Source organism: Falco naumanni, chromosome 18, assembly GCF_017639655.2.
Source record: "Falco naumanni isolate bFalNau1 chromosome 18, bFalNau1.pat, whole genome shotgun sequence".
Lineage (NCBI taxonomy): Eukaryota > Metazoa > Chordata > Aves > Falconiformes > Falconidae > Falco > Falco naumanni.
The window spans coordinates 6,280,629-6,308,558 of record NC_054071.1 but is presented as its reverse complement, the minus strand read 5'-3'; the positions used below and the strand labels follow the sequence as shown (position 1 = coordinate 6,308,558).

The 27,930-nt window shown below is 45.1% G+C and overlaps 1 protein-coding gene across 2 annotated transcripts; it reads left to right on the top strand.

The window, feature by feature from the left end:
• The first annotated feature begins 264 nt into the window (after positions 1 to 264).
• Positions 265 to 26,456, top strand: MAP3K14 (mitogen-activated protein kinase kinase kinase 14). Of its 2 annotated transcripts, none has more exons than XM_040617383.1 (16): positions 265 to 354; positions 7,822 to 8,094; positions 8,661 to 8,730; positions 10,583 to 10,793; positions 10,923 to 11,531; positions 12,576 to 12,713; positions 14,877 to 15,006; positions 15,739 to 15,870; positions 16,302 to 16,406; positions 17,637 to 17,800; positions 18,200 to 18,350; positions 18,985 to 19,335; positions 20,509 to 20,615; positions 21,431 to 21,575; positions 22,148 to 22,248; positions 23,141 to 26,456. In XM_040617383.1, exons 2-16 carry the CDS (start codon positions 7,842 to 7,844, stop codon positions 23,303 to 23,305), a joined length of 2,832 nt encoding a protein of 943 aa, XP_040473317.1. In that variant the 5' UTR covers positions 265 to 354; positions 7,822 to 7,841; the 3' UTR covers positions 23,306 to 26,456. The 2 variants fall into 2 exon arrangements, with proteins under 2 accessions (XP_040473317.1, XP_040473318.1); XM_040617384.1 differs by having other exon boundaries at positions 297 to 358.
• The last annotated feature ends 1,474 nt before the right edge of the window (positions 26,457 to 27,930 follow it).

Below are 27,930 nucleotides of genomic sequence, written 5' to 3'. Positions count from 1 at the left end.
GAAGCCCCGCCCGCTTCTGGGAAGCCCGGGCCGCCCCCGCCGCCCGCCCCCCATTTGCCCCGGCCCCCCCGGTCTCCCCAGGCCACCCCCCGGCCCCCGCAGACCCCGGGCCCCCGACCCCTCCCGGGCCCCCCTTGTCTCCCCAGGCCCACCCCTGCGGACGCGGCCGGGCCGGGCCGTGGTTGGGCGCGCGCGGGCGGCGGGGCGGGCTGGGGCGGTGTCACACGGCACGGCGGGGCAGTGATTGGTTGCGCGGCGGAGGGGGGGCGGGGCCAGCGCTGGCCGCCGCCTGTCAGTGAGCGCGGCGCCGCTGAGGAGGCCTGAGGGGCCGTGCTGGGACTCTGGGCCGCGGCGGTAGGTGCGGCCGCCCTTGGGGCGCCGAGCGGGGCTGGGGCTGGGACCGGGACCCGGACCGGGACCCGGACCCGGGGAGAGAGTGGGATCTCCGGGGGGCAGCGGCGGAAGCGCTCTGGGCGGGACCCGCGGAGCGCATCTGTCCGGTAGGGCCTGACTGGAGCTCGCTGCCGGCCGGCGCCGGCGCTTCCGCGGCCGCCTGCGGGGGCAGGGTGTGAGGGACCCTTCCCTCGCCGCCCGGCCCCGCGGTAGGGCAGCCCGGCCGCTGCCGCCACGGGGCAGGCCCTGGCCGCCCGGGAGGCCCGGGGAGCGGTGCCCGCTGGCTAACGGGCCCCGGTGGGGCCGCGCCGCAGCCCCGTGGCTGGGTCCCGCCGGCCCCCTCAGCCGCGTCCAACTCAGCGCCCGGGTGTCGCCGACTGGGCTCCCCGCCTGTCCCGGAGCACCCACCGAGGGAGGCGGCGAGGGGCCGCCTTGCCGTGCCGATTGGGTGTTGCTAGGTGCTGCCTCCCCCAGCGATGCAGGCCCGGGGAGGGGGCAGGCCTGACATCAGCTAATCAAAATATTCAACTGAATAAGATCTGAAGTTCAGTTAAAGAGCTGGGCCGCTTGCTCCTCACATCTCGCCATCGCGCTTCTCTTTGATACCGCTTTTTTTTTTTTTTTTTTTTTTTGGCAAAAGGTTAAAGTGCTTCTTTGCTGATTAATAAGTTGCTGCTGTGGCTGTGGTTGATTTCAGATGCTTCCTGTCTGCTTTAATTGGTTGCATTAGAAACATGTGTTCGATGCTTTGCACATGTAAGAAGCAGCAGTCTGAAACTAGCATCCATAAACAACATCTAAATTTCTTTTCAACTGGCTTCCTGAACTCTTTTATGAGTAATAACTCACACCTTCTCTGCTGTGACATTAGCGATAAGAATAATCGAATTGGGCTTTGAAATATCTGTCTGTAGTGTCCTGCTTTATTGCATTTTAACTAAGTTGAAATCTGTTAGTGGCACAGCCTCTAGATTCCTTTGGAATGAGTCATTTGCTATTAACTATTAAATTTTAACTGTTATAAGAGAGTGAATCTTTACATAGCATGCTGAGAGGAAGGAGTATAACAAATAAATGTACAACAACTCAAAAACCTAAGGGTCTGGTCTAACTCACTGGAGTTAATGAACTTTGCCACTGTCTGTCCTGAATCTCATTTCAGTGTTAAATGTGAGAAGGTAGAGCTGAGCTTTTAGCGTAACAGTGATGCAGTGCCTAATTATTACTCTGGCTGCTAAGAGGATGGAGGCAAACGTGACCATGCTGTCACTTTGTCTTTCCTTTTGTGACTTTTGAAGCTTGCTGGCAAGTGTCAGTCAAACCTGCTGCTGGAGACAGAGGGACAGAGGTCTAGAAGACAGAAAGATATCTAAGTTCCAAGAAGAGCAGCTGGCTTGGAGTAAAAGAGACCTGAGTTAGGGAACGGTCTGGAGATGCTGGGGAAGAGAGATCAAGAGGATGCACGGGGGGGGACCAGAAGGAGGCCTATGAGGCTTAGTCTGTGGGAAACTGATTGTGGTTTAGTGACATCGGGGCCCCGGGGCCCTGAAGAATGTGGACTCTCACCTTGTTTAACTCTTTTGCAGTTAATACGGGAACTTGTGTCATGGGAGTTATCTCAGGCTGGACCGTTAGAAACTACTCCAGTCTGTTCATATTTCTACTTTATAGTATAAAATCATCATAAGCGAATTCACAGGATCAATCGTAAATTAAGTTGCATTTAAATGTTTCTATCTATATGAAACTTAACTAAAGTTTTGGGTTTGCCTAGCATTTCAGCCATTTCAGCCTTACTGCTTCCTTGTGAACTTACATGGCATTTTATAAATGTTGTCGAAAACTTGAAGCTGTAAAGCAATGTATAGCAATAACTGGTGAAAACTCGGTCCTGCCTGCTTGGGCAGAACTGATTTTAATGTGTGTTTGTGGTTACTGTTGGAAGTTGTCCATTTAGGTGCTTTATTATATCATCTTGTTATGATTTAGGAAATAGCTTCACTCCACAGGTGGGTCTTAAAAACCAGGATGATGTTAAGCAGTGTCTTGAAAGCCAGTGTGAGAACAGCTAAGCCATGCTGGAATGCAAAACCTTGTCAGGCTGAAGTTTGTTCTGATGCTTTCTGTTATGCTTGTTTACAAAGCAGTTGGGAAAAATTAGCCACTTCTTTGAATGAATGGGGTTGTGGTCATGTTTATAAACTCTGGGCAAATGTTGTTATTCATATCTTTGTTCAACAACATGAAAAGAATTGTTAAAGGGCGAGTTGTACTCAAGGTTGTACTTGAGGAAATGAAGGCAGGAGTGTTTAGATACTTTTAGAAATTCTGCTGATGGTTAAAGCCAGTCAAATGTTTTCCTTCAGACTTTGTAACCAAACTGTTGCAATATACTAATGTCTGGCAGCTAAAAAGACAGTTGAAGCTCATTATCCTGATGTTTACAGTAAGCAATACAAAGGGCTGAAACAGGGTTTTGAAGTATTTACTATCAAACCACTTCAAAGAATATGTTTACGTACTTATTATCATTTGTAACATAACTTACTCCTGAACATAAGGCTGATAGTGAAATCCTTCAAACAGGCAGTTCCGTGGTGGTTTAGGTAGAAGTTTTTGCTTTACCTGGGGATCCTAAGGTAAACCTGTGTGCAGCAGTACTTGACAATATATGAGTGACTGAGAGGATCCAGACAAGATTTCAAACAAGACAAATGGATAACACTGGTTAAAGAAGAGAAGATGAAGGCTGTGAGCATCCTGGAATAGCAACTGGTGGTCTGACTCACCAGTATTTTAATCAGTCAGGCATTCTATTTATTTTTACATTGGAACTCTCAGATATGCATGGGAAGCCTTTTTTTTTTTTTTTTCCCTTCTTTTTAACTTTCCTCTTGCACATACTAACTTAAAATGGCATTAAGTGTGTTTTAAGGTAGGGGGGTGTGTGGAGTGCTACAACTTTTTTTTTTAAAGTCCCTTCTGACACAAACTGAAACTTCTCCTTGCTGACAGCACTGAGCTTGTTTAAATAACCACCCCAGCCCCCTGCTACAATAATATGCCTTAAACCAACACGACCAAAAACGGAATAGTCTTAATTTCAGTTCCATCTGAAACGTGGGCTGGCAAGGAAGCCCCATCAATAGCATCCAAGCAGAGAAAGACAATGGCAAGGAGGCAGGGACAAAGGGAAACGGTGCCTGGGGTTTGAAGGGGTTTTACATGTGTATCAACTCCTTCGGCCCCAAACCAGGTCTTTGGTGTGATTCATTTCTTTTTTAACAAGTGTCATCTTTTTTTTCTTTGGTGAAACTTGGTTTTTTACAAGGTTTGATGTCTTTGTCTGATGATTTTGTAGCTAATACACTGGATAGGTTCTTTTAGCTGCAGACTTGCTGCTTTCTTGAGTACTTACGGACAGTTCTTGGGACTGGAAGGTCCCCAGAAAGGTGTATGCTGTTCTTCCTAGTTGACATTCCCTGCTCTAGTGTTGCATAAATTCCTGGCTCTTCCCAGTTGTTGCTTTGTTGTAGTGGTCAGCAAAGCAACACTTCTAAAATGCTAGTTGTGTTGTTTTAATAAACCAGTAGCAGCTGCAAAAGAGAAGGCTAACCTAAGTTAGTGCATTGTTCATAAAACTCTTCTCAATAAGGAAGTGGGAAACCTCACTGAGACAACATGATTTTTTTTTTCTTTTTTTTTTCCTCCCTTCTAACTAAATGTCAATGTGAAACTGCTGCTGAACATTCGCAGTCAGACTAGGAGAAGAGATCTGCATACTTTGAAGCTGACTTATGAAGTCTAATGTATGCTTTAAAGCTCTCTCCCAAGCCATTTTGAACCAAATCTATGGGCTAATCCACAAAATGTTAACTGAAGATCTCCAAAAAGCCATTGGCAGGGGAGATTTGACCCAGACAGGCCAAGCAGGATCCTGTATAATGTTGTGCTGCCTGTGTTCTAGTGCTAGAGAGGCATTTGCTTTACTTTTTTCTTCCAGCTATGAGTCTTGCTTTCTATATACATAGTAACTTAATGAAACATACAGATGTTCTTTTAAGGTCCCTGCTACACCTAGCTTCCAGTTGAGATGGAAGAGCTGAAGTTGGTGAAAAGGGACATGTTTAGAGAAGGGCGAGGGGAGGAGGTTTTAATGGAGTAGAAAGCACTTGATTATCTCTTATATTAATAGTGATTGAGTGTCTCCTTAATTCTGACTCCCTACAAGTCTCAGATGACCTTATCCAGTATATTAGTTTCTCACAGGAGCACAGACATCATTTGAGGGAGGAGTTGCCTCTGCCACCGGACCGGTGCCTCCACAGCACAACTGATACTGTGTTTGGCTTTCATTCTGTAAAAACGCACTTTCTTTTTTACAGCAGTGAAAACTAACATTAGTTAACTAGAGGTGAGTGTCAAACCTTAGTGAAGGTAAGAAGCAAGTAGTCTTCAGCACTGCTAGCAAAAGCCCATTGTGGGCTAGGAGTGTAGTATTCACTTTTATCTACTGCATCATGACCTGACTTCCTCTTTCTTCCTTGAAAATAATGAGCCCATATACACATCTACAGAAGGAAGAAAGTCAGGGATATTGAAATAAGAATTACAGTTAAATCTGAGTGACCTGGATGAGGGAGAGCAGGTTTTGAAACCCAGAGAAGCAGTTCAGGGTATGAAACAACTACCCGCCAGCTCAATAACTTGAAGCTCCTCATGTTGCACGTACATCAGTTACGTCTGTACAGGAAGCTGTGCTCATCCTGGAGTGGTGGCAAGTAAATAGGCAGTGAAACCACAGCTCCAGCGTGTCTCATGTGGATAAATCCTGTTCTTAGTGGTCTTGCCATGGGACCTCAGGTACCCATTTACTGGTCCCAAGGCTGCCTTTTGTCTAGAGCTTCTCTGAGAAGGGCTGTGTGCAGGGCCTGGGCCTGAGAGGTGGAGGGAGTGTCTACGTCCAAGTTAATGGGGCTTACGAATGCTTTGCACCTCTCTGGATTGCCACCCCCTCCAAGTGCACAGCAATCGGTGTTGTCTGTTCAGTTCTGAATATTGTAACTTCAAGAGAAGTTATGCTTCAAAAATTATTTTTAAATTGTGATATTTTTTTTTTTAATGGCAACTTCTGCCAACTATGCCTTGTTGCGTGTACTGTAAAAATAGTTGGATTTTTTGATTCTTACAAGGACCTGAAAATTGTGCAGCAACAGTTAAACTGGGCCGGGCTTGCAGCTTCTGAGCCTACACAGCCTTGTAGACTTGAGTCACACATTAAACTGTCTGAGCACAGGCAGCTGCTGTGTTAGAGGACCTTGCTTACAATAGCTACGTCTTATTATTTATTTTTTTTCAGTCCGTGAGTGAGGTATGTGCTTTGTTGACTTTAATCTCAGTAATGTTTCCTTGTTATTCTTTTCCATTTCAGAGGGCGACAAGGACTTGCGATTTTACTTCTCCCCTCCCTCTATTGTCTTTTAACTAAGCTGAGGAGTGACTTGTAGAATTATGTATTTTTTGGCGATGGGAATGGTTTTGCGCTGCAGACCTTGAAGGTCCTTGAAGGTGAGGGGAGGGCAAGGAGAGACAGAGTTAATGCAAGTCAGGAGAGAGTGAGTCTAAAAATAGCTCTGAACTTGTCAGTTTGGTCACTGGTGGCTTGGGTTAGTCATCTGGCAGGCTCTCTTTCTGCTGCTCCAAGGGATTATTTTACAGCACTGAGATTTGACATAATTTCTGTTGAGGAGAGGGAGTGGGACGGGTGTAATGAGTGGGATACTGTCATCACCACTTCTTTTGCACAGCAGCTGTTCTCTGCTTAGCCGCTGAATGTGGTCATTGTTGACTTTCCTTGTACACCTGCCAGGTTGTTAGGTGACTCATCACACCAAGGTTCGTGCAGTTGGCTCCCAAACAGCTCCCTTTCCCTTTCCTGGGTGGTCCTTTAGGCACAGAGCACCCACTAGTTTTGTCATTTTCCTGATTGATCTCTGTGGTGCCAGGAGTCAGTTAGAGTAAATGTCCTGTTTGCCCCAGGCAACTGTTCAAGGTGGAGAGGAAAAAAAGGAAAGAAAAAAGGGAAAGAAAACCCCTGGTGCAGATTTAAACTGATGAGCCTCAAAGATGTGCTCCTGTAATCGTTCTAAGATCTTGTTTTTGTTGGCCTCCTTTCAAATGCCCCTCCTCCTTGTCTTATCCTGGGTTCATGGTACTTCACACCTCTATGTGTTTGCTAAGGTTTCTGAATTTTCACGGGTTATTTACCGACCAAAACGTTCATTTTAAGTTTTTGCATTTGAGCTGTGAGAGGACTGGCATGAGGCAGTGACCTCTACAGTTAAGAGTCAATAGAGCATATTCTGGTTTAAAAGAAGACAACTGTTTTAACTTTTTCAGAATCCAAGGTGAGGGGATCAGGAGCTAAACCAAAGCCGTGTTTCCTGCGGGCTCGTGTTCAGTGTGCTTGTAGGGAACTTCTGACTCTCCACGTTCCTGATTTTCACCCCACAATATACCCCTGCCCTGTCCCATAGTGCCTTACTTCCATGCTTCTTTATACTTCTCCCTTTCCACTCCTGGCTCCCTTCCACCTCCCTCTGCCCTGCCAGTTGGCCAAGATTTGGCGTATGCTGGGACTTGTTTGGAGCTACATTTACGCTAACCGGTCAGCTAGCAGCCCGTGCTGATTGACTCGCCAGCTGCTGCCAACCAGAGGGGATTGTTTCTTCCAGCACCGTCGCTGTCCTCTGTCCAACACCAACTTGCATTAGTCCAATACATCATAAGACCTCTACTTTTGTCAGGCTTGACCAAGGATTTCAAAAATTATTGGCAATTAAGGGGAAGGAAGGGGAGCAAAGGAGGAGTGTGGGCAATCTGTTTGTCTAGCCTTGTTTCATTGGAAGGAAAAATGAGAAATGGATTTAAGGGTGACTGAGTAAAAGGAAGAAAGCAATTAGCAGGATTTTATGACCATTTCGTGTGGTGTGAGAGCACCATGTAATTTTTCTTAGGTGTACTTTAGGAGAAAATCTTACATGTCTTCTCTTTTATTTCTTTTTTTGTGAATATTCTTTCTGTTTAGTGATACAAGAGTTCTCTCTTCTATATGGTTTCACTGTTTGCATTTAAGCTAAGGGAACAGACCAAGAAATAAATTTCCCTTTGAAACCTGTGTGGTCTCATATTTTTAGTACTGAGAATAACATTGATTATTCAGATGCTCAGTGATACAAGTCAGGGATGGAGAGGTGGCAGCAGTCTTGGGTTCTTTTTCAGCTCCATGCTGAGAGGTTGGGTAGGACTTTGATTTTAATTATTTAGTAATCTGATACCTTCAGCAGCCTCCTGTTTCTCGTGAACTTGAAGCTGCTTCTGCCTGTGAACAATTTTGACAAGTGTTTTGCTTTGGTTTTTTGTCCTTAGTGACTTCCTGAACCTGTGAAATGGCAGTGATGGGAATTACATGCCAGGGATCTCCTGATCCAGCCGTCAAGCACAAGAAGGAGCTCACAGCTACCAAGGGGCTGAACGAGTCAGTGAGTGAAAAGCAGAGCAGTGTTTGCAAAGTAGAAGATTCGAAGAAGGTCATCTTTCACAGCCAGTGGAAAATCCTGAATGATGTAATCACCAAAGGAACAGCAAAAGAAGAAACAGAAGGAGGCTGTGCATCAATTTCTATTATTGCCCAAGCAGAATGTAAGTAGCCAGGCAGGCTGTTCTTCATTGAGAAAAAGGAATGTGTAACGCAGTATGAGATTTCACCCACTTTGCACTCCTGGAGAGCTGAGACAAAATCTATTTGTAATCCCAAGTGGGGTGGAGTTAGTGACACATCCCAGTCTCTATTTAGGAAGCTCATGAAATCTCTTAATAATGTGGCAGCATCCACTGAATAAAGCATAAATAACAGAACAGCATGAGGCCATTGCACCTAGCTTTGACTATAAATATGTGCCCTGCTGGATCATCTGTTCTTGGCTGACTTCTGAAAGGCGTTTTAAATGAGGGAGGAAAACAGAAGAAAAACAAATTAAAACTGTCAGGTGGGAAAGAGCTGGGGGGTCAGGAGATCGCAGTGCTGGGAAGCTGTTTAATGCTGGGGGAGCAAGAACATAGTGCTGGTGATGTGGCACGAGTGTGTGGTGATTTGTCTGGATCCCCGATTTAGCAGGTTGGTAGAGTTGTTTCTTGGTCCAGTTGTTACTAGGAGAGACTTTGCCTAGTACTGAAGACATGTGATGATCCTGTTTTCTTTCACACAGGTGAAAACAGTCAGGAGTTCAGCCCCACTTTATCAGAGAGATCCTTTATTGCTCATAGTAAGCGTTACAGGTGAGAGATCTCTTAACATCTGCTGACTTGATCCAAATCACCCTGGCTCTGTGTGCTTACAGTATTTTTTTCCAAAACCACTCCTGCTTGAATTAGCTTTTCTGTCTCAGGCTCGGGAAGAGTGTGTCTTTCCCCAAACATTTTCCTCAAAACCTTTTTGTTAGGAGAAAATACACGTTGAAGTACAAACCACTTGAAACACCTTGCAATTGTCTTATTGCAATGCCTTCTGATTTGCTGGCCCTTGTAGTTTTCTGCTTCTGTTTCTGGCTGGTCAAATTTATTTTGAAATGACTGAGTGATTTTTATATATATATATTATTTTTTTTTAGTTTCATGGGCTTGAAGTAGAAGGATCCAAGGGAAAATTTGCATTATTTTTTTTTTTTAAACTAAACTGTCCTGGTGCTTTTGAAACCAAGTTATACCATCCTCCTTGAAAAGTTGTGGGAAACTTAGGTTGCTGCTAGAAGTAGTCCTGAGAAAAAGGAACTGTTTCATTTCCAGGGAGGATAAACAAAAAGGGATGAGAGAAGAACCTTTGCCTGATGACAGCATCAGCAACAGAAATAGAGTTGTGAAGAGAAGCTGAAAGTGGTAGAGGGGGAGTAACAGGACTTGCTTTTCTGAAGTCATTTGAGAACGAGCCACTTTTTCTTCATGAAGAATATGTGCCCTGTTGGGGCACATACTGGAGCGTTATTAAGCACTGGAGCTTTACCAGGCAGCTCCAGCACATTGTGAAGTGGGCCGCTGGGATCTAGAATTAGGTGCTGCCTGTTTTCTGGCAGCTTTCAGACACTGAACCTGGCCCTGTGAGGTATATGGTTTGACATTGCCCACTGACTTTACAATGTCCCATGAAGGAACTGAAGAAATGCTGAGGGAACCGTTTCTTGATGGGTTTATGTGGAAGGCACACCAGCAGTATGTTCAGGTTCGAGGCAATGTGGTAATGCCATCACCTAGAACTCTGCTTATTTTATCTCTTAGCACTCTGTGTTGCACTGGAACAGCAGGAGAAGACGGAGAGAGCAATGCTGGCTGTGAACTGCATCACTGTTCAGTAAAGGCAGACAAATATAACCATTCTGAATGAATTAGGATTTCTTCATTTGAGGATCAAATACCCTGTTTTCTCTTAGAACTTGATTAAAAAAAAATCTTAACTACTGTGGTTGGTATTGAATAACTGCAGATAAATGTTCCTCTTGAGAGCTGCGCCTGTTTGTGCAGACCCCCAGCTGGTGTGCTGGCCAGTGCTGTTTTGCATATGTATGCATTTCTAGAAATCATATTGTACTACTGATCTTTACATGCCAGAACATTTTTGCTTTTTGAAGCTATTTTATTTGCATGCACATAGTCATCCCTTTTCTTTGGTGCAAATCCTATTTTTCTTTCAAGTAGAGCAGACACTTGTATTACAAACACTTTTATTAATTTTAGAAATAGATTGCATTTATACGTAATCTCTGTGCATTTGCTATAAATCATAGACACAAGCTGTTTCAAAGCAACTTGGAGACATTTAGTGCTTTTACCTCTCCTTTGCCATCCAGTCTTGCTGTTCTTTGTAGAATTTGCAAATAGTGGGAGACTTAATGCTTTGCTTCCCCGCCACATCACCCATATTTATTTCTTACAATGCCAGGTGTACTACCTGGTGTGCATTGAGGTTACAAATGCTACATATTAGAAGGCAGGAATTTATGTTATAATTCTCGATTCTTTAAATCTCAGAAGGCAGGATTTCTGATTCTCATTCTTGTTCTGTGGTTCATAATTGTTAACTGGAGGTGTGCTTTCACTGTCAGATCTAAGAGACTTCATGCATTTTGGTTTCCAATAGCCGGTCAGACAGTCTCGATCAAATCCCTAACAATGTGGCCCATGCAACGGAGGGAAAGATGGCACCTACCTGTTGGAGAGGGAGGCATCGTGGCAAGACAAAAAAGAAACGTCACAAGAAAAGATCCAAGCTGAAAGTACAAACAGTGGCTGCTGGCAGGCGAGGTCCCAGAACTCCAGAGCAAGAGAGCTGCACCCCAATTCCTGTCCAGGTGAGAATCCTTAAAGACTTCCTTTTGTACTGTGGGGGACCCCTGCAAACTCCTAACAATTCTTGGTTGAATTTCATATGGCTGTATTGAGGATCCTGCTCAGCTGTTTTGTTTTGGTTTATTTTCTAGGAGGATGAATCACACCAAAATACTCTTTACAGAAACCGTTTCTGGGTTTCGGAATTTAACAAGGACTTGGTCTATGATCCACTGCCATTTGAGAAACCTGAGAAAGTTCTGTCCACAGGCAAACTCCATTCACCAGGGAGCAAATACAAAGCAGAACTGCACAAGTTGATAAGCCCTATTCAGTGCCTTAATCATGTTTGGAAACGGCACTATCAGAGGGACAGTGTTCCACAGCCTGAAACTCTCCATCCTTTTCCCTACAACATAATACCCCCTCATTTCCCACACCTGGACAGTCCTCTCCCTGCCATGAAACGTAACGCTCTGGAGACATACTTGCATGGTGATCTCAACTATCAAGACAGTGAGCATCGCTTATCTGGCCTAAACTTAGAATATAGTTTCCCCAAATGCATCAACCAGTCTGTGAAAACCAGTTCAGACAAGATTTCTGTGGAAGAATACTTGGTAGACGCCTTGAAGGGGAGCGTGAGTCTTGGTGAACCACAAAATTTAGCCAGCCTAGCCAAGACGTGGAGAGGAGGTGGTTTGGACCTGAAGGAACAATTTCATGAAGCCAATGAAAATGAAGGCGTGCTACTTAATGAGGTGATCTTCTGACCCTGCACACTAGTGTTGTGGAAGGCAGTTTCTCCTGGGCTTCAGAAGAGAGATAATCTGCATCCATGTGCTAGTTTCTGTAACCAGACTGCATTTTCTGGATGGTTCTTGATACAATTGAAGACTGCCGGTTAAAGATGCGGTTTTGTTTTTTGAAGGATATAAAGCCCTGGTCTTAGATTGGTGGCTCTAATTTGTTCGCTTATTTACGGAATATGCATGCTTGTCTAGGAGAAGTGTTTCTTTGCTTAGCCAGTCTTCAAACACCTTCTCTGTTTGTCTGTGAAAGAACCCAGTCCATTCAGGTCAACAGGCTGCAATATTTTATTTGCTATAGATGACCTGAACGGTGACACAGACAGAAACCAGGGACGTGCAGATCGTGAACGTGCAAAAAGCATGTCTGCTTCCTTCCAGCAACTTACCTGTTGTCCCTTGCCAAACACAGGGCTTGGGCATAGCTAATGCGTGGAAATCTTAGAGGCATGATTCATTTCTTCTGAATTCAGTTCTTTCTTGCCACCATAAACTCCTCTTAGAGTCCTCTTTCTCTGGAATCATTGTGACCCTGTCAGTGTTGTCGGTGGAGTTCAGGGTGTCACCTGCCTAAATATGTTTACAGAGACCTAAGGCACAATCTCAGTCTACTAACTGTAAAAAAGGTTTAGCTCACACAGAGATGTCTACATTTAGTCACACGGATCTTATTTTGTTTGTAGCATTTCGCTTCGTATTTAATGTCCTGCCCATGGAGGGAATAGTTTGGAGCTTCAAAGCTATCCAAATACTGGTGGCCTTCCTTTACAACAATTGGATGCACTCATTTAGATCAGAGTCCACAGAAATCAAGTAGGTCCTCCTGTATCATTTCATCTCAAGCCCATAACAGAAGTAATTCTGTACAGGGATTTTTAGAGGGGCAGCAGTACCTATCGTTGTGCTTTTTCTGAAAATGTTCGTCTCTGTCTGTGGAGCTCAGCAGTTAAGTGTTACTTTCCTTGCTTCATCTTGTTTTCTGATTTTAACTTCCAGAAACTAAAGCCAGTGGATTATGAGTACCGAGAAGAGGTTCATTGGACCAAGTGTCATGGTTCTTTGGGCATTGGCTCTTTTGGAGAAGTATACAAAATAGAGGATAAACAGACAGGATTTCAGTGTGCTGCCAAAAAGGTAATTATGCGTGAGAAAGGGGGGGGTTCCTGACACAAGAAGGTCTATGGAGAAAAAGTCTTCTTGCAGCTGCTGTGGACTGTAGGTACCTTATTGTACAGCCACAGTGAAATGCTGCTGTGGTTACGTCCAAGGAAAAACTTCCAGGTGATGGCATGGAGAGAAGGAGCAGACAGAGGACCTGTATGTGCGCAGGGGGTGAAGCTTAGCAGCCAGAAATAGGTTCATTTGGCCTTCAAAGCGTGCTGCAAGGGATCTTGGGGTTTGTGCTGGGACAGGCTAAGCAAGAGAGTAGAGATTTCGGAAGGATTTTAAGGTGTGCTTAGTGAGTGTGGGAGGGAGACGGCTGTGTGAGTTGTCTGCTTATCTAACTGTTGTCATCTTAAAACATATCTAGTGTAAATGGTGACATGGCAGGTGTTTCTCTGTTGAAAAAGGAGTGAAGTGAAAAATAAGGCGGTGGGTAGGCACTTAGAACAGAGGTTTCATCTGTTCAGCGAATGTCATATACAATACTGGCGCATTGTAATGAGGTGGTTTTGTTACAGACGCAGCAAAGGATGTGTATTTTTCCAGAAGCTGGCATAATAATCTATTGTACACTGAAATACGCCATTCTCATACGATGTGTGAAGCATGTGGAATATAACTTGATTCAGGGTGCTGATTTGTGGCAGGCATGGGGGGGGGGGGCCTCAGAGGTAAAGGCAGAGTGATAATGCAAGTAGATGATGAGAATGTAAACTATTTTGTTTGAACTTGAATAGTTTCATCACCTCTGTGAGCTGGTGTTTCTCACATTACTCTGATAGAAAACTTCAACAAGTGAGTGGGAAGCGTTTGTCTTGAGTACAAAAATAATACATGCAAAAAGAATTGGAACTTGTATTTGTCAATTGAAAATGTTGACTTTTCTTGTTTACATTGTTTTCACTTTGATGTATTGCCCATGGAAAGATGTAAATGCAAGATTAAGCCAGCTTGTCTGTATTTTTAACCATTTCATTTGTCAGGTACATAGAAGCAAACATATTTAAAGCATTACAAAAATGACTTCCTATTCTGCAACCTCACATTTTAGATGTGGAATTTTGTGGCAACATGACCAGCTTGTTTTCTGACAGTATGTAACTACTTAAATTTATCATCCATGTTGCAGATACACAGTCTTAGGAGAAATAGCTATTACTAGTGGGCTATGTTTTCGGGAAGCAGTGGTTGTACTGAAAAGAAAATGGGAGAGTAGGAGAAGCTGAAGTCTTTCAGAATGTCAAATTTATTTTTTTTCCTTATTACTGGAGGATTTCAAAGGATACTTCTATATCAGAAATAAATCTTCTCAGACTAAACTCTTGAACCAGTGAGGTCTAACATGCAAGCTGAATATTTTGCTATGATGTATTGCATTTTACATCAGTAATTGTCTTCAGTTACTGCTGTCTGCCTGTGTTAGAAGGGGACTACCTGACCTTCTTTCACCATACTTGGTGTTGTAAGCACCTGCTCTCCAAATTCTTGAGATTAAAGAAAACTGGTGATAGCTGGATTGCTAACAGTGAAGAAACATGATACATCCTTTTCCCACCAGAATCTTAATGACTCATGTTTTCCTTCTGGTCTTTAGCAAATTCTTGTTTTATTTTGTTTGGCCAAACTTTCTTTAACCATTTTCCTGTGCAGGCAGAGTGCCACCTAAAACAGTGATAGTGTAGATCATTGCTTGTGGTCCTATTTCATCTTTCCTCCTGTTTTGGGGAAGTTTTATTTTTGCGAAGTACTGCATCATCCTTAATTTTTTTCCTTTTTAATGAAAGCAGAATGTTTAAATTGTCAGCATTACCTTTTTTAACTGAGACAGAAATGACCTTCCTCCTGAAGACTACCAGTACTCAGCGATAAGCCAGAGATACTGCAACTTGACATCTTTTTTTGACAAATCTTCACTTTACTCAGACACTGAGAATTTAGGGACTCATCATCCTTGTTAAGAATCATTCTGAGTGTTCCCCTTATTGTTGTACCCACTGATTTCTGTTAATGAAGGTCATCCTTGTGCCTCTGCTGTTAAATGGTCCAGGACACTCTGACCTAATCATCAGAGAGGGACAATTCTGTCAGGATTTGTCACCAAATCTGTTCAGTGCTGCTGCTTTGTTTTGCTAGGTACAAGTTGAACACTTCCGTGCAGAAGAGTTAACAACATGTGCTGCAGTAACGAGTCCTAAAGTTGTCCCCTTGTACGGAGCTGTGAAGGAAGGACCTTGGGTGACCATCTTCATGAAGCTGATGGAGGGTGAGAATGGAACAACCACAATGGAAGCACCATTGTAACTGTTGAATGCAGTGGACATTGATCTCCTCTTCCTCCTGCCCCTATTTTAAATCTGTTAATTCTTTGCTGTATCCAGAGTGTTCCTAGTGTTAATTCCTGAGTGGGTTGGGATAGGTATGTGTCAATCCTCCTGGTGTGTGGCAATGGCCTTTCTTGGAAGGGAGTGTGTGTGGATAATTTCCAGTCCTGCCTCACTCCAGTTCAAGATGTGTATCTCTTGAACAGCAGCTGCAAATTCCCACTAGAACACATTTTCTGTTTTTTGCTTTCATGTTTTATTTGCATGGCACCATGGAAAGCACATTGTACTGGAAAAGGGAATACTGTATAAGCAAACCTAGATGCTTCTGTTGCCTGATGCTCTTTTTCTAGCCAGGACCATGGAAAACACAGTCTGTGAAGAAACAGCCTGGTGATCAGTAGCACCTAGAAATGTCTGATATGATCACAGAGTAGCTTTTGATGCAAAGCAACACTGTCAAACTCACACTAAGCAAAAGGCTTCATGACAGAGGCCAGTTTCTGTGGGAGTAAGAACTTGGGAATAAACAAAAGGAACAGACCCATGTGTGGAAGATCAAGGCTGTCATACCTGGCAGTTCTCATTTCTTCACCGGAAACAACGAGGAACGCTGATGATGCTGGGAAGAATTTAAAGATAAACTAACAGGGACTCTCTGGATTCCTTTCTAGGCGGCTCACTAGGTCAGCTAATTAAACAGAGCGGCTGCCTGCCAGAGGACAGAGCCCTCAGTTATTTGGGCCAGGCATTGGAGGGCTTGGAGTATCTTCATGCTCAAAACATTCTCCATGGAGATGTAAAAGGTAGGACAGTACTTAAGGTACCTGTTCTTCCCTTTTTCTTAGAAGCAGCAAACTGGAGATTAAGTTACTGAGTAGCAAAAGGTTTTTTACTAGATTTTCAGCTCTGCATTTGAGATTAGAGCTTAACTTGGTTCTAAGCAGCTGGGCGTATCATACTTGTCACCTCTTCCTTTCTGTCATCTGGTGGGTCTCACAGGCTGTTTGCCCAGACTGACCCCTCACTGGAGTAGGAGAATTTCCGGGATAGATAATTGGTAGCTTATAAGTAGAGATAATTATAGTTGTCTTCTTGCTTAAGTCCTGCTCCATAGGAGTAATAAACCTTGGTTTGGGCTTAAAAAACCTGCAGCTCTGTGGGCTTTTGACAATTCTCCCATCTCAGTGACCGTAATACAAAGCAGACTGATTAATTAAAATTTTATCATTGCCAGCGGAAAATGTGCTCTTGTCTGATGATGGAAGCAGGGCTCTTCTGTGTGACTTTGGTCACTCTGCTCACCTTCATCCAGATGGCCTGGGAAAGTCCTTGGTCACAGGTAAGGATTTTCTGCTGCAATTCTAAAGAATTACCCTACTGACTCATTCTTTCTTTTTGAAAATTTACATATGGCTAATTTGCAAACAACTGTATTTTCCAGACTTAACATTGCTCATAGCGTCACATTTATTGATACTACTGTGATGTATCCCACTGACAGCTAAAACGAACTTGAGGTTGAAAGGTGGTCCTTATCTCCCAGTCAAGAAGGCTGTTCTATTTTTTGTAAGATTATGTCACAGCGTACTACAGTCAGTGTTTTGTCCCTGCAAGGAGCAACATTGAAACTTAGAAATCTGTCTTTGACGTGTTATGTGAACTCACTAACAGCTGGGAAAGAATCCTGACCTCCACTAAAGCAAAATTCCTCACTGACTTTTGGGCACTTAAACTTTACAGTGCTGCTTAATGCAGCTGTTGCAAGAGAAGGATATCATAGAATCACAGAGGGGTTTGGGATGGAAGGGACCTTAGGCACCATCTCATTCCAGCTCCCTGCCATTGGCAGGGACACCTTCCACTGGACCAGGTTGTTCCCAAGCCACATCCAACCTGGCCTGGGACATTCCCAGGGATGGGGCATCCACAGCTGCTCTGGCCAGCCTGTGCCAGCACCTCAGCGCCGTCACAGTGAAGAATTTCTTCCTAATACCTAATCTAAATCTGCCCTCTTTCAATGTAAAGCCATTCCCCCTTGTCCTGTTACAAACATGCCTTTATAAAAAGCCCTTCTCCAGCTTCTTGTTGGCCCCTTTAGGCACTGGAAGGCTGCTATAATGCCTCCTTGGACCTTTCTTTTCTCCAGGCTGAAAATCTCCCAACTCTCTCAGCCTGTCTTCACACAAGAGGTGCTCCAGCCCTCTGATCGTCTTCATGGCCTCCTCTGGACTTGCTCCAGCAGGTCCATGGCCTTCTTATGTTGTCCCCAGAGCTGGACACAGTGCTCATGTTTTCTAATGCCAAGCTCACCAGTAGAGCGTGATGTTTTGCCTTTCAAATGTGCTTGGAAGGGGAGTTTAATACCTGATCCATACATAAGAGATGGGACTGATACAGAGATGTAGGCTTTGAACAGCTTGTAAGAGCACACAATGCTGTTTTTTGGGTTAAGGTGACTTGTTTCTCACTTCAACTGAAAAGGCAAGGAGGCTGCCTTAGGCTTCCCAGCAGTTGCATTGGAACAGTTTTGTAGTTTACATGCAATGAGTTTTCATTTGAATGGTTTTAGGGAACTATGTACCTGGCACGGAGACTCATATGGCTCCAGAGGTGGTGATGGGAAAGCGTTGTGACTCCAAAGTGGATGTCTGGAGCAGTTGCTGTATGATGCTGCATATGCTTAATGGGTGCCACCCTTGGACCCAGTATTACAATCACCCACTCTGTCTGAAGGTAAGTGACCCAACATATCTCCAGTGAAAGGTACTTAGCCTGCAAAACCTCATTATACCTAGCTAGAGAGCAGTCATTTCAGGAAGGCTGGCTGAGAGCCAACTGGGCATCTAAGCCAACTGGGCATCTAAGATGATGCCAACCTTGCTTTGAAAGCTGATCATTTCTCATGCCTCTTAGGCTGCTGTGTACTACACATGCTAGGGCTTTTCCTTTCGTATCCTGCTCATGACTTGGGTGTAACTTTGTAGCTATTCATCTGTAATAAAATTACCACTCAGGTGTCTCATTTAATGCTGTAATTTCAGTTAGAAATGGTCTCAGGGTGGGAAGAACCTTTCTGAAATCAAATTAAGCTTCTCTAGGTCTAAACTCTTTCATTTCCTGTTTGTTACACAGATAGCTAAAGAGCCACCTCCTCTGAGGGAAATTCCACCTTCCTGCAACCCTCTGACTGCTGAGATTATTAAGATGGGTCTGGAGAAAGAGCCTGTTCAGAGAGCATCTGCATCTGAACTGAAAACTAAGACTAGTGTCGCACTTGAAGAAGGTAGAAATGTCCTTTGTCTAAAGCTTCCTACCTGCACTGGTAAAGTGGCCAATGGCTAGTTACATCATAGTGGTCTTATGGGCACTATCAGTACGTTTTTTTACTGTTCAGTATATTGTTTGCACAGGCTTCATCACTGATGTATATTTTTGGGTTGATAGCTTTTACCCGCAGCCGGGTGTTTCTCACACAACTACAGTAAAATTTCCTGTGTGCTGTCACACAGTCTTTCTTCCTTCTCTGCTTGAAGTAGACAATGTTTTGCTTTATGTGGGTTTATGAAGATGTGTGCTGTGGCTGGCCTCATGTTCAGCTGAAATATCAACTGCATCTATTGAGCTGGAGCCTGATATGCACGAAACTGAAAGCAGAGGTTTATTGCATCCTGAACTGTAACTCATACTGATGGTCCAGTCTTGCCCTTGAGACTATGCGTAATTTATTTCAACTTAATCCTGCTGAAAGGTTCTGTAATGCAACAAGAATTTGTAGAGGTGATCTGGTTTTGTCTTTTGAAGAAGCTGGGCATTTTACAGCAAGATAGAGTTCAGAAACTGATTATGAAGGCAAGCTTTTACCTTTTTTTTTTCCTCTTCTTTATTTAATAATGTTTGTATGCTTTTTGTTTTTGCAGTGGGAGGTGTGACAAGCCCCTGGAAAGGTGAATACAGAGAGCCTAGGCATTTATCTTTGAACAAAGAAAACAATCCACAGACATCCCTGTCCCCCACAGTCAGCCCAGTTTCTGAGACTGTTTCTGACCCGAAATTGGCAGTCAAAGTTTCCTGTGCAAGTGCAGTCCTACCACTACCACCTCTAGAGCAAACCGAGGAGGTCGAGGGAACCCCTTGGAATGTGTGCAAGGAATTATCAGAGACCTGGGATCCTCCACCTCTCTCCTCGACTCCTCTCCTTTTGAAGAGCTGCAGCCATGTGGAGAAAGCAACAACCATTTCAGAACAAGAGCTTCAGCAGCTGGAAATAGGTAAGCGATGGGCTATGTAGGGAATTCAAATTTTTTTGCTTGAGAGCATGATAAAAATACAGCTGCTCTCCTTTGGCCTCTTGACAGTTATTTCTGGTTTTTGAGCTTGGATGACATTTTGCTCATAGTTCCTGTTTCGTTACACACATTGCTCGGCCTTCTTTTAAATTACCAAAACTACTAGCTCCTAACCAATTAAATATGCCACAGGGGTAGCGATCAGTATTTCCTCCCGCTGTCTGAACAGTGGATGGAACTTCTGTGAGAGGTGCAGGAACCTCTCAGAAAACAGCTAGTTTCAGACTTGTGCTTATGTACACCGTATAAACGGTGTCTGCAATTACAACTTCATCTGAAATTTTAGGTCTTCAAGTATAATTCTTGTCATAACAGGATAAGCCTGTTGGATGGCAGATGTCAAACAAAGCAATATAGCTAGGATCAGTCTGAAACTCTTTGTCCTGGGCATTGGAAAACCTGTAGCCACCAGCCAATGAATTTGATTACCAGCAGCAATCCAGAATTTGAAAACCAGCAGTAACTTTGGTGTGAAAGTCAGTGGAGCAGTAATAGTCCAGTTCCATTGCCGCATTATAACTCAACCTTTCACTGTTTTTACCCCGTATTTTCTAGTCTTAGTAAATGAATTGAAAACTTCAGACTAGGAAAAAAGTGTCTTGAAATCCGGCTGTTGTCGTGGAACTGAGGAGTAGCATTTTAGGGGTTGCTGAGGGTCAGGTTTCTTCTCAAATGGCTTTGGATCTTCAGCAGCCTTCTAAGGGCTGGATATCATCAGTGCAAGTTACTGCAAGAGTTGAGTACATAAGTTTGACTTTTCCCAGGGCATAATGTGGATGGATCTAGAATGAAGAATGATAGGTGACACAATAGGCCAGAACTGGGAAATTCTGGGTACTAGCCCTGTCTCTGGCATTTTCTATGTCATTGCACAATTCATCTGTCCTTTCTGGCTCAGTTTCCCTATTCTCACAGTGGTGCCCATAGCCTCTGTGTAGCAAAGGAATTGTCATGTGTTTTGTGGACACCAGTATCGATGTTCATTAGATAACGCTGAAGAAGCTTTGGGTATTAATTGCAGTAACTGCAATTAGAGCAGGGAGGCATTAAAGGAAACGTTGGAAATGTCTTCCTTCTCTTTCCTTTTGCTTGCAGAACTGTTTTTGAACAGCCTTTCACAGCCTTACTCGCTGGAAGAGCAAGAACAAATGCTTTCATGTCTCAGCATCGACAGCCCATTTGTGTCAGATGCTAGTGAGAAGGTGAGTGTAAATGGACGCTAGCCCTGTTGTGGGTGGGTGGCGTAGCGGGGTAAACACCTCGGGGAAAGCAGCAGCTGTGACCAGTGGACCTCTAGAGAGTTTCTCACAGTTGTTGCTACTTTCAAGAGTCCAAAATTGTGTAGCCTGCCATCTACAGGAGTAATTTCTGACTGTGATCATCATTGCTTCCTACTTCTGTTCCTCCTCTCAGCCTTTTAATGCTTTGTAAGGAGGACTGAGCAGAGTTCTGTACAGTAGTTCAGCTGTTGACACAGCATAGTGTGCAGCATAGGATGTGACTGTGCTTTTTTTTTTTTTCTTTTTAACCCAGTACCTAACCCTAACATTTAATTTTACTTTTGACGGGTACTCGCCACTATGCTGATGTTGTCAGTTTGACCTTCTGTGACTCTAAGATAACACAGACTTTTCCAAGCAGTACAGCAATGGAGGGTCCGTAGTTGTTTATGTACAGTTAACTATTTTTCCTGTATGCTACTTGTGACTTACTGACATTAGAATTTTATCTGATGCTTTATTCTCCAGTCACTCAGTATGATAAAACCTCCCTTTCTCATCTGACTCTTCAGCTGATTATTGATTTCATTATTGAGAATATCTTATGATGTCTGCAAATGGTTGCATTGCTATTCATCCCCTTTTCTAGATGTCACGTGAATGCTGAGTAACTCAATGCCCAGCCTTAGGTCCCTGTGTATTTCTACTTTTTCATTTCCTGATGTTGTTTTAATGTTTGTCTCATGCAAGCTCATTTTCTTTAGGAGCCTTTGAAAAACTGGTGCTTACTTTTGCAGAACTCCATGAAGGCTTCTCATAGCTTGAGGGACACTATGAGCTCTGGAATTCATTCCTGGAACAGCCAGGCAGATGGACAGAGCTTCAGCTGGAACAATCTGCTGAACCGCAATCGGCACACAGACACTCCTAGCTATTTCAACGGTGAGCCTGAAATTCTGAAGTTTGGGTAAATGGTCAGGTATAATTTTCTCAGTATGTAGAGGGACTGCGATATGGACTCTTTGAGCTCTTCTTACCCTTTAGTTGCTGTGTCAGCACAGACCCTCCTAAAAGCACACTGTTGTCAAGAGGCTAAGTCTGCCCCAGTCATAGATGGGTGGAAGACACTCAGGTCTACACTGTTTGGTAAAAGCCAGAGAAGTTCCTGAAGGCACAGTGTCTCGTTCAGCTTTGTATGCCTTGCCTCGTGCAACTGCCATGTGCAAGAATATATGCTTTATAACCATAAATGTCTACAAAGTATTTTTGAGGGCTTGTTGTGCAGATCAATACATCTCTTCAGCTGTTTTCTTGCTAAATCCAGCTCTGCTTTGTGAGTCATTGTTGTCTTCAGCAAGCCTCCCTGCTCCGTGAAAGCCTTACCTAAATTAAATGCTTAATGACAAAAAACCAGTTCTTCTGATGTATGTACCTTGCTAGTCAGTTGTTCTGTGGTGGACTGTGAAGCCATTATGCCTGCAGCAGAAGTTAATGACTTCTTTTGCGCATTTCAGGAGTGAAAATCCAGATCCAGTTGCTAAGTGGAGAAAATTTACACATCAGGGATTTTCATAGGACAAAGGTGGGAGACATTGCCACTGGGATAAGCAGCCAGGTGAGACACAAAGCTGGGAGTTAAGTACAGCATTTTGTCTTGAGAAGCAATTTCTTCCATAATGCAGCCTCATAATGCCTTAAAACCAGTGACCCAGAAATCCATTCGAGGACCCTAATGACATTTAGTAACACAACTTCAGTGTCACTGTTGTAAGCGTGACACCAGAAGGTGTTTTCTGTATCATAATCCATTGCTAATTGTCATAGGGACCATAGGGACCTCCAGATTAGAAGGTACCTGTGCTGCAGCATAAAAATTCTTCTGCTCGACAATAAATTCTTTCCCCTCTCCCTAAAGAGGAATCGCTGTATGACTTGTTCATCAAGAGCAGTAATATCAGCTATGGGAAACAGGCTGTATTTGGCTGTGATGCTTCCAGATTGTTAGGTTGGAGGAGATACTGGCAGACTCCAGGGAACCTCGCTGTGGGCCTCTTTGGCAGCCCCTGAAAGAAACTCCTGAGTGGTTGTGGGACTGTGACTCATCTGAGTGTAAAATGTGGTGATCATCTCTAAACAAAGAGGTTGCAGAAGTCCAGAAAATGTTTTAGTGGTGTTGATTCTCTTTGGTATACTTAGTTCTTTTGGACATCACAAGCAAAATATCGCTAGCCTGCAGAGATTTGCAGTCCCCAAACAGAGGCAGCACAGGAACCGCCAGCAACGGTCAAAAATTTGGGTGAGGCGATTCAGCAGCAGGGTGGGTGCTACCCAGTCCAGTTTCTGAGATACTTTCCTACAAGGGAAGGGTAGGATGTTACTGCTAAGCTCGAGCCTCTCTCCAGGAGCTTTTGCGGGGCTGGGAAGCTATTTGCTGGGTTTGATAGAGGGATATTCTGCCCTGAAAGAGACTTGAAGTGCCACTCAGATCTGTTTGTCCTGCTTCACAGATACCAGTTCCTGCTTTCAGTCTGGTTACTAAAGAAGGCCAGTCAGTTCACTACGACATGGAGGTCCCCGACTCTGGTATTGAGCTGCAATGCACCCTTGCCCCTGACTGCAGCGTCAGCTGGACATGGCGAGTCAAACATGGTCAGCTGGAGAACAGACCGTGAAGCTGTTTCTATTTCGGAGGTTTTTACCTTGTTGAAAGAAGGAATTGCAAAAGCTTCCAACCACCCCTGCCGTGGAGCACCAAGTGCAGTTACTGGTGTTTTGTGCTGAAGTAGGATAGCAGTTCACCAGCTCGCTGCTCTTGGGCCTCATTTCTGTTACCTGTTCTGATCCAGTTCCAAGACATGTCCTGAGCTTAGATCTTCTCCAGAGCAGTGGGAATTACTTGTTTTGGGTGTGAGTGTTAGGTTGAGCTTGAGAATGGTGGGTGGAAATTCCTGCTTTTCAGAGGAATGCGATTGTGCTTTTCAGGAGAATAGGGGGATTGGATGAGAACTCGTGCTGCTCAGCCTCTGAGGTGAAGCCAGTCGTTGGTGGGCTTGCCCAAAGGAGAAGGCTGGGCATCTTCTGTGCAGCTACGGTTGGTTGTGCTGAGGGGAGCTGGCTAACTTCCTTCTAGCTGAAGGAAAAACTTAACGTTTCTGTAGGCTTGGTAGCATCATCTCTACCTCAAGCCTTTTGCATGGGGAAAATCTACAGCAGTAACTAGCTGGGTTCTTGGTTTCACCTCCCACCCTTCCCCGCAGACGCTTCCTTCTTGAATCACAAAATAACTTTGTTCCCAGAAAGAGCTTTGCTTGCAGCTCTCACCTTCAGGTCTCCTCCCCGACTTTGGAGCTGGTGCTCTCTCTCTGGTGTTGCTGCCACCTCTGGCAGGTAGGGCAGGAGGAGGGTATGGTATTCCTTGGTGGGCAGGGTGGAGGGCTTGTATTCCTCCGTCCTCTTTCCACCACTGGCTTGGGGCTTCACAAGAACTGTCCTGCCCAGGCAGCTCCATCTGGAGGGGGGGAGGGGCAGTGGTTCAGTCAGCTCAGACAAGGTGTGAGTTTTGCTGCAGCATTTATATAAGTCTTCCCTTCCCAGCTATCTACGTGGCTGGCTGCTCGGCCCCTCCACTGGAGATCGGTGCCCCGGTTCTGCATGGTGTGTTATCTCAGCTGCTTTCACTAGCACTTCGGGACTGGCACGGGGGTTGTACCGCTCCCCTTGCTGCAAAACGTGTTAACAGAGTGGGATGGGCAGCTGGGCCCAGAGTGCCTTAAACTTTGAACTTTTTTTTTTTACTGATTTATGAATAGTTTGGAGTATACTAAAACTGCATGGGTCGAATTCAGACGGGCAGGTATTGCTAGCCCTTCTATAACCTGGAGCAGCACCAGAGGGAGGCATAAGCTATGACTGTAGTTGTTCAGGACTGCTCAAAGTCCTTGCACACCTGGAAGTCACGGTCACTTGATGGTGTCCTGTGGCTCTTGCAGAGTGCTGAGTGCCATGGCCTCTGAGGAGGGGCTATCTACATCCAGGCAGAATAAAGAAACAGTTCCCAAAAAGCAGGGTAGGCCCTGCCACATCCATGCTGGTTCTGGGGGACGCAACGGGGCAGGAATTTTGGCAGTTTTCTTAAGTGAAGGTCACTTAGAAAATAGCTGGGAAAAGTTAAACTCTGGGCCTTCCTTTTTGAGGACTGGTGCTCCTTAAGCACCTGGTACGCTTTGGTCTCCCAGAACATCAGCTGGTATTGATACGCTAGGCAGTGACATCCCTAATCAGAAAAGTAAAGTTGTGATGTAATAAAAAAGTGGAACCCTTGAAGAAATATTGAACCTGTCACCACTGTGGGTATAGTTTTTATAGCACTTTTTGTTCTAAAGCACTTAATATGTTGTCCAAAATAGGCACCTAATTATATCTGAAATGCCACATTAAGAGTCTTTTTAGTAAACAATTAACAGATTACGCACATGTCTTCCAGGAAGGAGTGGGGAGAGTGGGTAGGTTGGCTCTATTTCTTTTTTCAGATGCCACAAACTACTTAAGAATTGTAAGCTCAGGAGCAGAAGGCATCAAAAATGCCTCTCCAGGCTTCTCAGGAGCTCCCAAGCACATGTCGAGTACACCAACCAAACTTCCCACGCCTGGCACCCTTCCTAGGCTTCCTCTGAGGTGGGGAGGAGAAAAACCTGTTGGTTGTTTCTAAGAAGAGTCTGCTGGTGATGCGTCAATATGACACATCGCTGTTGGTGGTGTGTCAATACGAAAGCATGGTCTGTTCCCTTCCCAAAGGCTGCGTCTCGTGGTTTTCACTGTTGTCTGCTAAATGCTTCAATGTATAGGTGTACAGTTTGGTACACTGATGTTAGACTCGCGTTCTGCTGAGCAGTGGGGCAAGGACGCAGCAGCCCTCTGTCTGCAGGACTTCTGAGCTTTACACTTCATCTATAGCATTAACGTTAATCTCAGGCCACCTACACAAACCTTGCGAACCCAGAATGTCTTTGTTGGGTAGAGGGAGATGTCCATGTTCTCCTGTACTCTCACACCAGCATTAGCCAGTATCTCCATCCTCTTTGTTTTGTCCAGAACCTTCAGTCCTATTTTGCTGCCACCTCAAGTGAGAAAGTGAGACTGCAGATTTTCACCTAACGAATCTTGTGTAGGACAGCCGGCCAGACATGCGGGCTGTGGTGTCAGCAGTCCCTGCCGAAAAGGAAAGACACTTCAGCTAGTACCACAAACCACTGGTGTTTTTCTTACTGTCCTGAAATAATGTGGTTCTCCTCTCAGGAGTATCTCCAGGGTTTTCGTGTTTTTGCTACCTACCTGCTTGAGGTCTCCTTGACTCTCTTCTGCTGCCAGGATGGTTTCCTCTCAATTTGGCTGGTCGTTCTTGCTGTGACAGGCGTAGAAAGTCCAGCTTCCAGGTCAAGGCTGGCTATGCGATGCTGACAGAAGGGAAAGTCAGGAAAGCTTTTCGTTATCCATGTTAAAATTTGGCTGAAACTGTGTATAACAACATAACTGGTCTTCAGGACAGACCCCCAGTTCAGGATAGGGAGGACAAATAGCAGTAGGAGTGATAAACGCAGATGGCTCTTGTTGTGTAGCTCCTTCCGAATGTCTGGAGAAATCACTGTTGGCAAAGCAATATGAAGCTCGTAATCTCTTTGGGATGGGCACTGTGATGGAATGACTAGCTTGTATTGAACGAATGACACTTTATAAAACTGTGATTTCTTGAAATTAACATTTTTGACCTGCATTTTCACAGGGAAAAAAATAAAGCTGGAAAAAAAAAAAAAAGATTCTTCGTTCTCATTGCTAGTGGTATGATATGTTGTCCCAGAGAACAAGATGATGGTGCTGAATAAGACGTTTTTCAAGCAGGGGAGCCTGGTATGATTGAACTGTGCTGTACATTACCCTTGGTTTGGGGGGATGCAGAGAGAAGTCATTTCTGGGTGTGAAGAGGCAGCAACAGCTGATGCAGTGATAAATAACTGATGCATCTAAGCACAGGCTTTGCTAAATATACTGGCATCTCTCTCTGTTTCCAAACAGATATCCCTTTTCCTTCTCCTGTCCCATTGCAGGTGGGGGGATCCTGTGGAGAAGGCCCTGGGAGTGCTGGTAGGCCAGCAGTGTGCCCTCATGGCCAAGGGGCCAGTGGGACCCTGGAGGGTACGAGGAGGAGCGTGGCCAGCAGGGTGGGGGAGGGGATCCTCCCCCTCTGCTCTGCCCTGGTGAGGCCATGTCTGCAGTGCTGTGTCCAGTGCTGGGCCTGCCCAGTTCAGGAGAGACTGGGAACTACCTCAGAGGGGCCAGCGGAGGCTGCGGAGATGAGATGAGGAGGAGGCTGGAGCATCTCCCTTGTGAGGAAGGGCTGAGACAGCTGGGGTTGTTCAGCCTGGAGAAGAGGAGACAGAGAGGGGATCTTACCAACGTCTACAACTACCTTAAGGGTGAGTGTCAGGAAGATGGAGCCAGGTTCTTCTCAGCAGTGCCCAGTGCCAGGACAAGGGGCAACAGGCACAAGCTGCAGCACGGGAAGTTCCACCTGAATACGAGAAAGAACTTGTTTGCCCTGAGGGTGAGGGGACACTGGGTGAGGGGACAGCTGCGGGGTCTCCTTCTCTGAGGACATCCAAACCCGCTGGGATGTGGCTCTGTGCAGCCTGCTCGAGGAGAGCCTGCTCTAGCAGGGGCTGGGCTGGGTGACCCCAGCACTCCCTTCCCACCCCGACCACGTGTGATTTGCTGTACTGGGGGATGCTGAGTCTTCCCCTCGATGGGGAAAAGTAGGTCTGGGATGCAGAGGCACCAGGCCAGGCAGGCAGAGCTCTGGAGACCTGCCCACACCTTCCAGCAAGTGCTTCTGCTCACTGTTGGTGTAAGAGCTGTTTATCTCCGCTTCGGTGGCACGTTCGTGTTAAATCTGTGCCACGGACTAGAGGTGTGCTCATGGCACTGCCAGTGAGTGAGTGAGGTGGGTTGTCTTGGAACATTAAACCCCAAACTGAAGCCGGGGGGGGTTTGCTGCCACGTACCAATATCGGCACTGTGAACACAGGAGTCAGATCGGTTAACCACCAAAAAAAAAAAAAAAAAAAAAAAGAGTGGGTGTTTGTCACTAACTAACTCCCCTGTAAGGTGCAGGTCAGCTCGGGGAAGGACCAGAGCACTTCTTGTCTCTGAGTACAGCCCGGCCGAGCAGCCGTGAAACAGCGTGTGCCAGACCTCGCCTCCTCGAGCCGGCTGCTTCCACGCACAGTGGATGGCAGCAACGGTG

Coding starts and splice junctions, on each gene's coding strand:
- MAP3K14 (XM_040617383.1), top strand. CDS start 7,842: ATGGCAGTGATGGGAATTACATGCCAGGGATCTCCTGATCCAGCCGTC. Junction 8,731..10,582: donor GCTCATAGTAAGCGTTACAG/GTGAGAGATCTC, acceptor GGTTTCCAATAG/CCGGTCAGACAGTCTCGATC. Junction 20,616..21,430: donor TGTCAGATGCTAGTGAGAAG/GTGAGTGTAAAT, acceptor TTACTTTTGCAG/AACTCCATGAAGGCTTCTCA.